The 16,660-nt window shown below is 37.9% G+C and overlaps 1 protein-coding gene across 2 annotated transcripts in view; it reads right to left on the bottom strand.

The window, feature by feature from the left end:
- Positions 1–9,223, bottom strand: part of LOC148427176 (sterile alpha motif domain-containing protein 10-like) — a 44,249-nt gene extending 35,026 nt beyond the window's left edge. The window contains exon 1 of one of the 2 annotated variants that reach the window (XM_088408755.1): positions 9,002–9,223. In XM_088408755.1, the coding sequence (XP_088264881.1) occupies positions 9,002–9,178 (177 nt within the window). In that variant the 5' untranslated portion in view covers positions 9,179–9,223. The remainder of the gene's footprint in view (positions 1–9,001) is intronic. The other variant, XM_088408754.1, reaches the window with a different exon arrangement.
- Positions 9,224–16,660: the final 7,437 nt, after the last annotated feature.

The raw sequence follows: 16,660 nt of genomic DNA, 5'->3' as shown, positions 1-16,660 counted from the left end.
AGAAATGGATTAAGCAATTCAACGTCGTTCATAGAGTTTCTGCACACTTGCAGACGAATGCACACATCAATAGATGCAAAGTGCCGAAAGGAGCTGTTTTTCAAGGCCAAACGATCCATAGGGAACGTCTATACACCATGCACACACACCCACACACACACGCACACACACACACACACACACACACACACACACACACGCACACTAGTGAAACATCTTCAGAATTTAGTCGAGGTATATTTCAATCAAATCAAATAGCAAATAGCTTCACCTTATTTACTTATGTATCGTCATCTCAGTTTACATATTGCAGCTTCATATGACGTAAATACTGACAGTGACTTAAGACATTACATATATTTGCAAACTATTCTATTGTGGAAAGAATTGTCTGCAACACACAATGGCTGGCAAAATAGGTGAATATTTTTTTTTTATATCTTTAAAATACATTAAGAGAGAAAAATGCTTTGCTTTTGTGTATACAATAGTTTGGTCAATGCAGAAAGATCATCTCTTATACTTCCCTCCAAATGCAGTGTTTCTCCTATGACGGCTATATGAGCACATTGCAAGGAGCAGAAACTCATTCAAGCTCATATGACTGTAGAAAATAACTAAAACTGTAAACTAAGTCTCCGATCTTTATTCTTTTTCAGTTATTTAACGCCTGACACTAATTTAAAAGTTCTCCAATTTGGGTGGGGTAATTGTTATAAAAATTGAAAAATAAACAGGCAGGTTTTTAATGATATTTTAATTATTGATGTACTAACCATGAGATTAGAATACAGAAGCCTGGTTAATTGATTAGGTATTGTAAACATGCAGTAAGTGACTAGTCAGAGTAGTCATAGTAACTTGGTAAATTAGCAAAGTGGTTTCAGCACCATCTTTCTTTTTTATATACATCAGCCTTTTATATTTAATAGAAAGACCACAATTTTTTGATTTTTGTAAATATAACATTCAACGCATTGATGGTCTTTCTGACTGTGAGTTTGAAATGTTCGCCATTTGAATTCACAACGTGCACCACATTGGTGTGTAGCATTAATGATGTGCCATATAATGACAGCGTAATTAACTTGGTGGTTTCTTCGTGTCCTTATTCAGCACTTAAATATGATTTTTTTTAACAGTGTGTTAGTGTTGGTAGCAATAGCCTACTATTTGATGTGTTTGATGTGTTTTTTTTGTAAATATGGTACATGATTTGCGTCACTTTTTCTAAACAGAAACTCAACTCACATATTTACTCCAAGCAGCCTTGCAATGTCAATGTAATCATAAAATTGAGTTATGCTTTGTGCATGTGTATGAGTACGCATGGTTGCGAATGCGTCCTCCCGCAGCGCACCAGTGACCTGAAATGTAAGGTGAGACCGCAATGCTGAGTTGCAAGCATATAGTCCTCCCCCTGTAACGCTGAATGACAGCTCTGTGACCTCAATGACCTTCCGCAACAAACATTTCGCACACGCAGAGACTTACTTATATTTTTATTGTCATTATTTAGCTTCATCAAACAACATAACAATAAAACTAATCTGAGACAGACTGAAAGAAAACCAAGAAACCCATGACAAGTCAATGATTCTAAAGAAACATGTTAGTAGCAAGGCCCTGTGGTAACCTTAAATAGCAGATTGCATAGGGATTTTTCTTTCTTTTGGTCTTAGTGCAGCACTTAGACACATGCCTCTATTGCCCACTCTTATGGAACAAATCCCTGCTAATCTAAGGATAAGGGATAGCAGCCACATATCTCAATGGCTTTGTACAAAATCAGGTCAAAAGGGTGCAGACCAGCAAAATAGCATTATTGTATTGTATAGTACACCGAGCATTGTTTTACATTGATGTATTGGCCACAAGATATTTGATAGTGAGTCATTTTGATCATGTACATTCTGTTTTTTAGGTCGAATGGAATATTTTGTCTTACTGTCCACCCTGTACTTATGGGATGGCCATTTTAGAGGGGAAGACAACCTAAAAGATTTTATTTTTTTTCCACAATAAGCTACATAGCCAAAAGGTGGCACTCGGATTAATGAGCAATATGTGGTATATGAGTTAAACAACAAAATCACACTAGTTTTCATCCATCTCAGGAGGCCTGTTGCTTTTGACTTAAAATGACATCACAGTTGCTCAGGGCTCAGCTCAATATTAAATTAGAATACCACGTTTAGAATCATGGGGTTGCAATTAACATATTATTGTAAAGATTTCTGGATAGTTGACATTTCCATTAAGAAAAAAAGTTGAAATTGGAAGTTAAAAAAAAAACCTGAATACAGTCAAATGTATTTGAAAAGCTTTGTTTTCCTTTCTTCTGCGTCATAAGCACAATATATTCTACATAGGAATAGTCCAGTTGTAGATGTCGCAAAGAAGTGAGGTTTATTGCATTGGTCATTGTTTAACAAATATGTGGCCTTCAGGGTAAAGACTTATACATAATTGTCTAATATTGTTTAAAATCTAAAACAGGTCAAACAGAGCAGAAGAGGCCCAAAAACGCTTTGGGAATTTTATGTGAGCATGTTTTTAAAATTGAGATATCAAAATAAATGCAGTGACATGATGGGTGTTTGTGTGTGTCTGCGTGCCTGTGTCTGCGTGTGTGTGTGTGTGTGTGTGTGTGAGAGTAGTTCATTGTGGAGGTGAAAACAAGTCCCTTTGATCTGCATTTAAATAACACAAACACAACAACCTCAACTGCAAAGCTGACACGTGGACACTTGGTTGCCTGTCAGCATAATTGAGGGCACTTTTGAGTGGCACCTGGACAGTCAAAGCAGCAATTTTGCCATTTATCACTGCCACGCTCACCAGGTCACCGAATAGCAGAGAGTGTGGACGGCAACTGACAGCGAGCAGCATGGAGACAGGACAACTAGAAAAAGGTTAGCGGTAGGCAAAAAGAAAGATTGTTCGAAACTGCCTCACAGACCCATCCCAAGCAACACACGCTACACCGTTTCAGTTTGTGAGAAGCAATTGCAATAGCTTTTCAAGTGCATGAATGTGACTCGTGCTCCCTGAGTCATGAGAAGTGAAGCTGAAGCCAATAACCATTTGCTTTAATGGGCAATCTGCAGCACAGACTGCAGTGACCCCCAGCACTTGGTAGGAGGTGGAGGCCAACCTATTAACAAAGAGTGGGAAGCTCCAGGCCCAGCCTATCACACGAGGCCACTCTTAATTAGACTGTTTGTTTAGCAGGCTCCAATGGAAAGATTGCAAATGTGGCGGACGCCGACTTCTCTCCTTGAAACTCCTTGATGGAGGACATATTGTGGGGGTTTTATGTTCTCAGGACAGATGGTAATAGTGTGGATGAAGAGATTTAACCGATTTAAAAAGGTAAGCCAAGTCAAAACAATATGACAGTGTTCCCTCGTTTTTGCAGTTAACCCGTCGGTCACAAAAGTGCCGGTAAAGAAAATTGTATTTATGAGGCTCTATAAATGATTTTTCAATCATTTTTTTCATGTAATACTGAAATACTACAATGTATAGATGAAATGTGTGCAATGTCACATGTTTAGAGAATATATTCACATGACCGGAGCTTGTGAGTGCGTGATCGAATCCAACACAGACGAAGGGACATGGCAGCAAGTAGGCCTACCTCGACATTTCAAGGCTTCACCCGGGTGCCTTGATAAATTTAAGAGGAGCGCTTGCATACATTCCGGGCTACGACATGGGGAAGCTGCCAGTGCTAGCGTGCTAATGTGCTAACATGCTAATGTGCAAACGCTCAACACTTCCCATAATGCGCTAAGAGAACCTTTCCAGTGATACTCAATTCACTTCACTACAAGTAGCAGATGAAATGTTGCCGAACCAGTAATGCCTTCAAAAATATGGCATCCCCATTTTACCATCATACTGATGTCTGTTCAGACCCTTTCTCCTGCCTCCTTAATTAAAGGGAAGAAATTGGATACGGAACTCCGAGCACTCTAATTTAGAGAGAAAGGGCTGGAGGAAAGTGTGTGAATTGCTGGCTGTGAAGATGTGGGCGCTGGATTCGAGGGGCGAGGCCTTGTCACTTGAGGAAATATTGGAGGATGCCAAGGTTAGCCGCGAGGTCAGACTGGATGTGGCACTTGAAGCGTGACCGACGGAATCCAAAATCCTGCGTGCGCACTGGTGCTAATCTGCTGCTGATTTTTATTGAACGCTACGCTCCTCCACCTCATCACTCCCCTAGTAGGCTCAAGCGTCTTATCAACTGATTCATTCATTTACTGTGCCACAGGTCAGAGGCACTCTTGATAAATGTATTAGTTCTATAATTTAGCAATTTAAGGTCTTTTTTGATGGAGAAACAACAGTTACTAGAAATGTGCAATTCCTGAAGAAATTGCGTATGAAGGCGAAAACGCTGCAAGGAGAGGCATAGAATAGTGGAATGACGTGGAAGGTTTGAATGGCTTGAATCTGTGAAGTATTCTGAATATTCCAACACATTTTTTATGATATGCACGAAGATCAATGATCGGTTAGGGAGTTTCAATATCTAGATATTCTACACATTTGAGTTCACCAACCAGATACAAAAAAAAAGCCAGCAAAGACATCACGATACAACAAGAATTTACCTTAGCCTTTAGCTTCATTCTACTTGACTGGTAAGAGCTGTGTTTTCATTTTCTTATGTCCGTGAAAGCTTACCAGTGTTGACACATTTGGCCAACTTTTGTAGATTCTGCACTATTGTGCACTGCGAACCAGGGATGAATTGTAATTGTATTCACCCGCTCTCCCACTTGCTTGGCGCATGCTTCCAAAGTATGGTCTCCCTGTGATGCCATAGTGTGTGTGCTGCATTCGCTTAACACCAGTAAAAGGCAACTTTAAATAATCCATAATTCCGCGTTAAATCAAGCCTTGGCCAAATGGACGTTCTTTCCAGCAGGCAACTTAACGCATGCCGTGAACGCGACAAAGGGTGTGTTTGTCTGTTGAAATAACACCCCCACAACAACGCCTTCCCTCATCTTCCTACTCACTGGGGGTGCTGGCTGCTTCATCTGCATGTTCACACAAACACACACGAGCCACAAGGCACGCAACCACATGACATGCAGATCCAAGAGCAATGGCAAAAAGACAAAGTTTCACTGGAGGAGACACAATATTATGCAGGCTGAATGAGCCAAATGACATACAAGTTGCTGTCATGAATATATATATATATATATATATATATATATATATATATATATATATATATATATATATATATATATATATATATATATATATATATATATATATACACAGTTGCATGCAATGTGTGCAAGTTGAGACTTTCTCAAGGCATTTTGGAGCATTTACCATTTTCCAATGTTAGTGAATGTACGTGAAAATCACAAACAAAAATTGGCAAATTTCCAGCATTTACATCTAATAGCAAAGCAAGAGTTGTAAGCACATTAGCATTGTTTTATAGAAATTATCCATGCATGAATGAATTTATACGCAACTTTCGACGTTTCTCGAAGTAAAATACTATTTCAATTAACTTTTGAGTTTTTTCAAATTGTATAATCACAGTTGTACGCATAGGTTTGCATATCGGTATTGGTACTATATCGGTATTGGTGACTACAAGAGTTGAGTGCTCATACTGGTATCAGTCTAAAAAAAAATTGGTATTGAACATCCTTACTGGCTATCCAAATTAAACTTATCAGACAGAAAATTATCCAACAACCATGACGACCTATAACCTTGTAGCAAAGGACATGACTGACAAAGTTCAAAATGCCAAACTGCAACCATAACACCAAACTGCAGAGTAGAAATCAACAGGTGTCATCATGGTGACAAGATAATGTGCACGTTCAGAAAGTATGCGTTTTAGTCTCATTGACACAGAGCCTTGTGTACCAGGCAGTTGGGGGTGGGGTACTGGAGATAAATAGAGGGTTTGCCTTTTGTGCTTCCATCCAGCTGTGCGCTTCACTCCATGCTGGCATGTCACAGTACAGTATGTGTGTATGTGTGCGCCTTACATACATCTCGCTGTAAATTTATGGAGGCAAGACGATATGCATTGTAAGGAATAGTGGCGGAAAACCTACATGCTGAGATTGGCCAGGCCCATCTATTGTGAGTGAAGACACACAAGGACAAAAAGAACAAAACTACACATTCCCAAATGCGTAATCCTGCTGAAAATGATGGATGGAACTCACAACTGAAACAAAAGATTCAGTGAAGTCCATACACTACGCATTGACCACCATACATCTGTAGGCATTATACAAACCGTGATGCCAATGCATCCCAGTAATGCCGAGCAATGACATAAAAGGCATCTCAAGTGTACACCTACAAAGCAACCACTTAGGAACTTGATGTACAACATGTAGTAATGTCTCATTCATTTATAAATGCAGCTCATTTAACTGTAAATTCATCCCTATATGAGCCCCATCCAATAATGGATGATTTTTTTTTTTTTTTTTTGTATAAAATGGGAGCAGGGTGAGTACTGATACCACACTAGGTAGCGACCACCATACATCTGCAGGCATTATACAAACCATTATGCCAATGCATCCCAGTTATCCCGAGCAATGAAATAAAAGGCATCTCAGGTGTATAGCTACAAAGCAACCACTTAGGAACTTAGTAGAATGGAGTAATGTCTCATGATTTTATAAATGCAGCTCATTTAACTGTCAATGCATCCCTATGCTCCATATGAAGCCCATCCAATGATGGAATTGCATCATACCCACAAATGCTATGCTGTAAAAGAATAGTACAGTGGTTCTCAAAAATGTGTACACGAAAGCACCACAAGGTATGTGAGATTTTCACACGTATCAGTAAATCTAATGTAACACTTTTTATGCCTTGACAGGAACACTTTAGCAAATTGCATATTGATTGGAACGTGAAATAACAAATTGATAAACTGTGTTCAAAGTAACCCCTTTGTAAAATGTGGTATGCATTTATTTTGTTACACTTTATTCAGGTGTACATTGTCATTAGTGAGGTAGATTTCCAGCAGACGAGCCAAAAATAAAATATGCTTATGATACATTAATTGATTTGATTATTTTTTTGGACATATAAAACACATTGAAAAATGTTATGTATATATATATATATATATATATATATATATATATATATATATATATATATATATATATATATATATATATATATATATATATATATATATATATATATATATATATATATATATATATATATACTGTATATATATATATACTGTATATATATATATACTGTATATATATATATATATATATATATATATATATATATATATATATATATATATATATATATATATATATATATATTATTTTTTTTTTTTTTTTTAATCCAAAAAAAAAAAGGCTGGGACACAAATTATTTGTGTGTTAGAACAGAAATTGATGCTGTTATTCAAATTTGCCCACATTAGTTGAAGACAGACTCAAGTCGGCCATTTGTAAATAAGCTCCTTCAATCTCTCAAACCTCCATTAATCTTTAAGTAAAAGAACACACTGTGAGGGTCCCATTAATGCCCAGAGCATTCAATTAATGATGCATAAGTAAACTATAGATTAATTAAAAACAGCTCAGTGTTTGACTAAGTGAGCATGCTTGAATGTGTGTGCTATCTGTGCTACTAATGAAGCTTCAGTTAAGAGTTAAGAGGCACTGCAAAACAATCGTGCTGACAAATATGAATGTCCCCGAGCAGAGGGTGGCTTTGATTCGCCCTCACTTCTTTTATTTTGCCTGAAGCAAACTGGAGCTAGCTAGCGAAGGACAAGCATGACAAACAGCATGACGAACAAGAGCACTCAGGGATCACAGGCTGTACCTCCACCAAGGCTTAAAATGAGTTACCTACAAAATCAATGCGGAAACGGCCGGCGCGCCTGTGAGCTTGGTCAAGAGTGAAAATTGGTAAACTGCAATCAATACCATTTCACTCCAATCCAAATTGTAATAGGTTCCTCTTTAGCCCACAACCCACTCATCCTCAAAGCTTTGTGTGCGGTTTTGCCTAAAGGGAACATAACATATCTTCCGAGGGGAAGAAAAGAGATTGGCGGAGATTTACAGTATCTAGTAGAGCTCAGACTCACACCCAAAATCTACGTTTGCCAATTTCCGAGTTCAATCAATGCTTTTTGAAATATTCAATCATGATCAATCTTGCTTATCCTGTTTAGGGTCAGGGGGCCTACCCCAGTTGACTTCAGAAATGAGGCAGACAACAAACAGCCTGTACTGGTGGCCACACTAAATGTTTGTTCAAACATTCTGTCTCATTTTCACATTGCCTAGTGTATAAGAGCTGCACGCAAGTCAGCCGAATGAATCACAACACATCAGTGACATTCTTTTGAAATGTTCAATACCAAAAAAAACGCAAACTCCTTTTTCCCAATTCAGTTGATTCACGTTTGTTACACATCTTAAAAAAAAATAAAATAAAAACAAAAAAAGACATCCGCTGAGCTAATCCATGCAAAAAACACGTGTTTACACACAACGCTATTTATAGACAAACAAAAGAATGGAGAACAAATACAAGCCAGTTCATTATTGTATGCCTCTGCTGAATACTGGATGCCAATCATTCAGGTGAGGCAACGAAATAATTTTGTTTACTTCATTTAAATTCTGCCTTTAATGCTCAACTACACCAACACAATGTAAAAAAAAAAAAAAAAAGAAGCAACCAAAAAAGAAAAGTTCCGGCAAAATATTCAAATTATATCTGGAAACTATGCCACTTTGTTCCCGTGTTTCAAGATTAAAATGATGTAATATTAAGCAAATATGTGAGCCTTTTACTAAATTTAGAAAAAGTCGGACCCTATGTAAGTCTTCAAGCGTAGATCCTGCATCCCTGCCATCCTCGGAAAAGAAGAAAAAGTATCATGTGGGTTCGCCGCTGACCGGGTTACGTCGAAACGAAACGCGCCTACCGTCCACGGCCATGCTCGGTCTCGGCGTGGGTCTGTCCGTGGTGTTGTCAGCAGCCTTCCCCCATTCTGCTGCCGGACCGACGGAATATTCGGAAGGGTGTGGACGGTGAAGGAGGAAGAAAAGAAGACGTCTTCTCTATCGGACGGCCGGACAACACTCTCTTTTGCAGCGACCATTTGTTGTCACTGAAGCCGGCAGCCAAGCACAACAGAAGCGGTGAGCTCAAGCCCCGCCCCCTTTTTGCACCTGACCGCCCGGAGACTGAAAGGTCACGATGGTACGCTCCAGCGTTCCATCACTTCTCTCCGCATCGTTTTTAGTCCTCAAAACGAGAGACTGACGAATCGTCATGTTTTGAAATAATGCCTATAATAAAATCATTTCCCTATATTTTCCAAGGAGAAGTCATGTCAAATATGTTCTTTTCATGTTATACGGGCTCGAACACGATATGCAGCAAACTTCACTCATTTTTATACACGTCACGATGATGGTTTTGACACTTGCTTTTTACTGAATATAACCAGATCCCAAAACCCACGCTACACCCTATGTCCCATTGCATTGTGTATTTACTTGAAATACATGTGTAGTTGTAATTAATAAAAACTCCTTGCTTGGGCAATAGCAGGTTCGGCTCCACGGACTTGTATGATCTGCTGAGCATTTGCATAAGGTCGTGAAATATGACAGGACACTAGGACAAAATACAGAAGTTCATCCAAAAAAATATGAAATACGTTTATACTTAACCCTTGTGCAATATTTTTCCAATCCTTTGATCTTTACATCAAAGGCATTTCACATTTAAGGGACAGCATTGAGTGAAGACACTAGGAAGCAGAAATTTCACCCAGATGTCAAAGTTCAACATGACACGACCACTTATCACACTGCCAGGAGTGTGCTATCCCTTGGCTAAAATGCTGCCAGAATGATGCGGAAGGAAATGACCCAAAAATGATCGAAATACTGCACAGGGTTAAACTTAAGACTTTTTGTTTCCAGCAACGGTTAAAAGACTTTCAGCAAATGTCGCTGTTTTTCAGCTGGGTTAGTCAAATCCACAATGAATTGTGGATAATACGCTTTGGCCTCTGGCCATGGACGCAAGCTCAGCTGACGTGTGGAACAAGGCTAAAGAATAAAAAATGGGGGAGCGGGGGCTAAGTTTACTTCACCACCTAAATCTTAGGTGGCCTGCAAATAACAAGACGAATGGGCAGCCTCAATTTTTTTTTGTTTTTTTCACCTTAACTTGTTGAACATAGGAAAAAAAATCAGTCAGACAAGCTATTACATTTTGTCTATATATTATAGTTACTTGAAAAAAAATGCTCTATCAAGAATTTCTTATATAGATGATGAGGCAAATTGCAATTTTTTTTAATTTTTATTTTTTACCACACTTACAAAACTGTCTACAATCAGACTTTTTTACTACTTTATTACTATTAAATAACAGTATGGGCCATGTCAAAATGTACTTTTAGTAAATGCCAAGGGCTGCTAAAATCTGCGTGGCTAGAAATGGCCGCTGGGCCGTAGTTTGGGCACCAGTACTCAACACACTTATACCCTCACATGACACTTTATTTAACTATGAGAATTGGGGTTGCTGCCTGATACATATTTTACAAGCGCAATATTGATCAGAATATTGTGTTTGGACTAATGTGGTCGCATAGAACATATTATTGTTTAAAAAAAAAAAAAAAAAACATGTTTTGATTGGACCAAAGAAAAATGAACTGCTCTATAATAAAACGAAATAACATACACTCCATACATACATATGTACATAAATACATACATTGCATACACCGAAGGCAATACCGTTTTTAACATTCTGAAAAGACAGTGCACGAAGAATTTGACCATTGTATATTAAAAACAACAATCCAATGCACACACATACTGCTTCTGCTCCCAAATGATTAAAACAAATGAAGTAGCACACATGCTTACCAGCACATCTCCCCGGAATATAAATCGAATTCCAACATTCCAATTATGAGACTGTCATTATCATCATTTGTCTGCCTTCATGTGTCAGCTCTGCAAGTGACTATGAGTTACTGTCCCTGGAAAAACCTTATGGAAAAGGGATGGATAGTTGTTTTGGAATCGCTTACATTTTGCATTACTGTTACTTTCATCTAATATGGAACCGATAAAGTCTTTTCACTCTTTTCCACACACGTACGCCGTTGAGACGACAATGCACAGTAATAATATAATCATGTGCTTTTGAGATAATTGGTTCAATTTCAAAAACACTTTTGGGAATGAGAAAGCAGAAGCAAAAACAGCTTTGATGAGTGTCTGAGCCATTGGGAGTTCATCAGAGCTTTATTCCATTAGAAGTCGTGTCGTTTGTAACTTTTTTTTTTTTTTTGCTCGTTATATTTTAATTACAGACATAAAGAGCTTCCCTCAAACCCCTGATTACTTTATTGTCCCTTAGACATTCTAATCAATTATTTTTGCAGGCTGCAGTTTTGTACAAATTAAATGAATGATGGGTGTGCAAACTATGGCTTGGGGGCAAATCCTTTTCATTTTGATTTTATTAAAATTTGTTTATATTGTTATATTGTTTGCATTTGTTATATCCATTCTAAGAGCTACTATGAAATTTATCACATAATTTAATTATTATTATTATTAATAATAATTAACCATTTAGGAATAATATCCTCTTTTGTTGAACGTGCGTTAGACATGGTAGACATGCCAAAACTACCCAAGCGCCATTTGTCGTCCGCCATCCATTTTCTAGCAGTCCTCAACACAGTTTTAAAAATACTTGGTTGGGGGGGTGCCAATCAAGTCAACTTTAGAGTTTTAGTAGATATGCATAGAACCTATTTAAAACATTTCTCTTTATGTTGTTTTATGAAATAAGATGTTTACGTTTCAGAAGGAAAAAATATATTGTCCAATTTCCACTATGTTAAAAATAATTTGTGAGCATATCACAAAAATGATTAACAAAGATTTCCAAGTAAATACTGCTTTAAAAATCAACTTGATTTAGTTCATTTGCTCAGACCAGGGGGAAAATATTCTATCGGGATACAGGGCTGTGGGGCCACTGCAAAATGAAGACTGAAACAAATCCTAAAATGTTTGCCTCACAATATTATCAAAAAATGTGTTTCTTTTTGTTTTGTTTTTAGATCTTATTGGTAAATTAATTAACATTTATTTCCACTAACAATGGCACGGGCACGGAGGTAGGCTGTCGTTTATTCCCAGGTACAGGGAATCTGAACTAAACTTGCACAAATATGTGGAATTGGTCCTTGCTTTCCTTGATCTCCCTGTATGCGGCCCTCAAAGGAAAAGGTTTGGCCACCCCTGGCGTAGACACATGATCAGATCTACACACACGAACAACATGATCCTAAACTGTATGTGTGCTAATGGACACGATGTCAGCATGAGACGCGCTCCACAAATAAATCATGTCAGAGTGTCTGGTGCCTTGCTTCAGGGCTCTCATCGAGGCTCAGGTAACATCTACTCATCCAGCATTTGTACACCATCGCTTACACCTTATCGATCGAGTCGCTGCGACCCTCTGGATGTTCGCTGGAAATCTTGGGTATACAAATGTATGTGCATTGTAATATCTGTGCAAACATTTGACCTTCCCATCGTAAATGAGGCAAATGTCCCTCCAAAAGGATGAAACCCATCCATCCCGCAAAACAGATGCCATGGTCAGCCAGCACTTCCCAACAGTCAGCTGAGCTTCAATTCAAAGAAGATCATTTGGGAGCAAGCGGAGATTGTGTCTTTGTTGGTATAATCATGCCATATCCCTGCCCAACTGATTCTCCAGCTTTTGGATGCTGCTCGATACCAGTGCAGCAAAAGACATGTCCCCAAAAGACCTTTAAGAGGAGGGAATGGGAGCAAATGGGATTTTACAGAACTCACCATTGGTAAAGTGTAAAACGATGTATACAGTCAAAACAGTGGTGTTGTGATATCAATTGCTACTCAGTAGCTCGTTGTCATTTTTTATGTATTAATCACCTTTGTCAAGCAGGGTCTTGTATTTACTGCAGTGACTAGTTTGTTTGTTGTTGTCAGATTTTTGGCACTTTATTTTGTCAAAGAGATGTGACCGTGACGTTTCATTCAAGATTTGAGTTGCTCAGTGGCACGTTACCAAAACATTAAGTTTCCAGACCAAGCTGCCAACCAAGTTTTCTACCCAGTATTGTTGTGAGTCTTGTTTTCTAGGTCTATTTTCCAATGCAAAATTTTCTGCTTTTCTACATCCGTGTTCTGTTGCTGGATTCAAATTCAGCTCATCACATGACTGGTTTTGGCATGGGTCAAATTTTGCATCGTGTCTATCGGTCTTCAAGTTACTGTCAGTCAGTGAGACGTCAGCGTCAACTTTTCATATCAAGCAATCTTGCTGCTTTTCTGTCACATTGAATGTCTGAGTTAAGTATTTTACAGTGCTTGTTGTCGTTGTGGGAAGTGGGAATATTTATAATTAGGGATGAGCGAGTACTGATTTTAAGTGCAGTATCGGTCTATATTCATGACCTTATTTTAAAATGTTGGTACTCGTGATGGCATCCGATAGTAGCTGTCAGAGCAGTTTTATGATAACAAGCTATGTATTACAAATTAATAGCCATTACTTTCATAAAATTTGAGGAAATGCTATATTGGAAGTTCTTTTTTTATATTGTTTTTAAAAGAATTTTTTTAGTATAAAAAGTATTAGTAAAATTGGTCATTTGTATCAATGTTTCGGTGACTACTCAAGAGAGAAGTATCCATTATGGTTTTGGTCTGAAAAAATTTGCTAGCAAACGTCCCCATGTAAAGACTTTCTAGTTTTCCAGTTCCATATCCTGACTGACTGACTGATTCACTCACTCACTCACTCACTCACTCACTCACTCACTCACTCACTCACTCACTCACTCACTCACTCACTCACTCACTCACTCACTCACTCACTCACTCACTCACTCACTCACTCACACATGGAAAGACACCATCCCCTGGAGACACCCACATTTGAAAATGTGTTGAATCTCAGCGACAGATCTTAATTTAGAAGTGTGCTCATGTACGCCTGAAAGGACATTTGGTCCTGTCTAACTGTGAGGAGTCAAAGCATGTATCTTTAATTCAGATGATGGTCAGCCCGTTGAATAATGAAGTGAACTTACAGGGGTGGACTGAGAGCCTTGTTGTACTATCTGGGTGACAAAGTCAGCAACACGAGTACATGTGATGTTCCTTCCCACTGACTTTGGAATAGCAGCCATATCTTACATCCATGTAGCAACAAATGACATGATAAAACATGTCTCATACGACACTACATACATGAACAATCATCCACACACCCATGCATGCTCACGCACACACACGCACACACACACACACACACACATATATATATATATATATATATATATATATATATATATATATATATATATATATATATATATATATATATATATATATATATATATATATATATATATATATATATGTACAATAAAATATATATACTGTACTCTGACAATTCCTGGTAAGGGATGGCAAAAAATACTTTTTTTCCCTCAAAGTACTGGTGAGAGGATGAAATTTCAGACTTTTTTTCAGAAATTTTGGACAATTTTAAACAAAGTTTTTAATGATTAAAAACGGTCATTAAAATGGTTGTTGAATAATCTGATAATCTATTAGTTGTCGATTAATCGATTAGTCATCACAGTGCTAAACAGATTCAAGTCAAGCACCCAATTTCACCAAAAACACTTGATATGTAGTTCGTTTAATACGTGTGCTCAAACGGTCTATTGTGGCCTGATAGCGGGAAGCAAAAGGGAGCTTATTGAGCAGGAGCGCCATTGAAGGAGAGAGGAGCACTTTCTGAAAAGACATAGAGAAGCTATTGATGCTTGGAGTGTGGCATCAGCCTTCCCAAAGCTGGTGTCATGGTGAATGGGTGTCTTATAGAGGCTGCTGAAAAATCATGGCGGCCAAATAGAGCACAACGTGGAAAGAAAAGTGGCAAATAGAAGAAGAAGAAAAAAAACTGGCCGGTGTGTTTTTAAATACACAGTGAGGTTTGAAAGAAGAGAGAGCTCAATGGGGCTTCTTAATCTGATCTGAAAGGGGTGGCTGTTTCAGGTGAAAGTGAAAGAATTTCCCATAGGAAGCTGTTTTCGCTGCTGAGTGAAAATGATCAAGAGGAAGTCATTTTAGAGTTTGGGAACCCTCAAATAAAAATATATGAATGTGTGTGCATAGAGGACACAGGATCTTAAAAAATCTTGCCATTTATAAAACTTTCTTATATTGTGCCACAAAAAGTTTCATTTTATTTCCGCCCACATTTACACTTTCAAAATAATAGAAAACAAAATAATGAATCCCTGTTCAACTGTGTTAAGCATTGGAGTGCATCAATCATGTTTTAGAGTTGGCATGGAGAACATATCATGGGTAGAACATGAATTTGAATATTTTTAAGCAGATTTGGGACACTAACTTGATACTATCGGTGAAAAAATTAAGTTAAAGAAAGGATGGTGTCTACAAATTGTCAATGATTCTAAGTACACCTCAAAATTCACAGAGGATATGTAAAGTCTAAGATGAAGGTTTTTGTTACGGGCTTAACAATCACGCTAAAATTTTAAATAATCTACACATAAATACTACCCGTTCAGTTTCTGACTGAATTCACTAATCCTGAGTCCATATATTTAAAAAAATAAAAAAAGAGAATAAGTGCATGAAAATAGTTTTAAAAATACCAAATAAGTCTAGAGTACCATCTGAAATGCATGCCATATTGCGTTTTATATGCATGTTAACGTTTTTTATTTATTTATTTATTTTTACCAGAGAGGGCCAACTCTTTGATCCGCATTTTATATTGTCATGTAGTAGTCCTTTGCAGTTTTCCTCATCAGATAGCAGATCAAAGCACTTGTTTTTATATTGCTGACGGCTTTCTTTCGTAACAATACAGCATCTACTCTTGTTTCAAATGAAGAGCGGACAATGACAGAACCTCTTTGAGAGAATCAATTTGCTAGCTTTTGATCATCTTCGCCTGCACTGTCATCTGCATATGTGCATGCTTCCATATGGGTAATTTATATGTCTACACGCCAATCAAGAGGGAAGGATGAGAGCTGCACATTTTCATGGATCATACGTCTATGCCCTTCTCTACACACATCCCTCTGCTTCCTGTGCCACAACAACACGAGCCGCTGGAAAGCCGGCCTCGGGCAGGAAGCAATTGAAGTGAAACTTCAAGAGACAGGAAAAAGAAGAAAGAAAAAAAAAGGGGATGTAAGATCTGCACCATTGCTCATCATCTTTTCTCATCTTGGGTTTCATCAGTGAAAGTCACTGGCGTTCGCTCTGGTGGTCACTTCAGCCCTCCCCACAAAAACAATTCCGTTGGCCTCCATTACTTTTCAGTGAGGGCTTTTTTTCTTCAGAATTTAGATTGGGATCATGAACATGCATTTTTTTTTTTTTTTGGAAGGAGAATTGTATTGCTTTTAAAAAATAATGTCGACAATCTGATTCTTTTGTTGTTTGTGTTTCGCCTTTCTTTCTTCATGACATACATTTAAAGTCAG

This window comes from Hippichthys cyanospilos, chromosome 2 (genome assembly GCF_059441005.1).
Source record: "Hippichthys cyanospilos isolate Australia breed blue-spotted pipefish chromosome 2, RoL_Hcya_1.0, whole genome shotgun sequence".
Lineage (NCBI taxonomy): Eukaryota > Metazoa > Chordata > Actinopteri > Syngnathiformes > Syngnathidae > Hippichthys > Hippichthys cyanospilos.
Note: the sequence above shows the minus strand (reverse complement) of the source record. Positions and strands in the feature narration are given on the sequence as shown.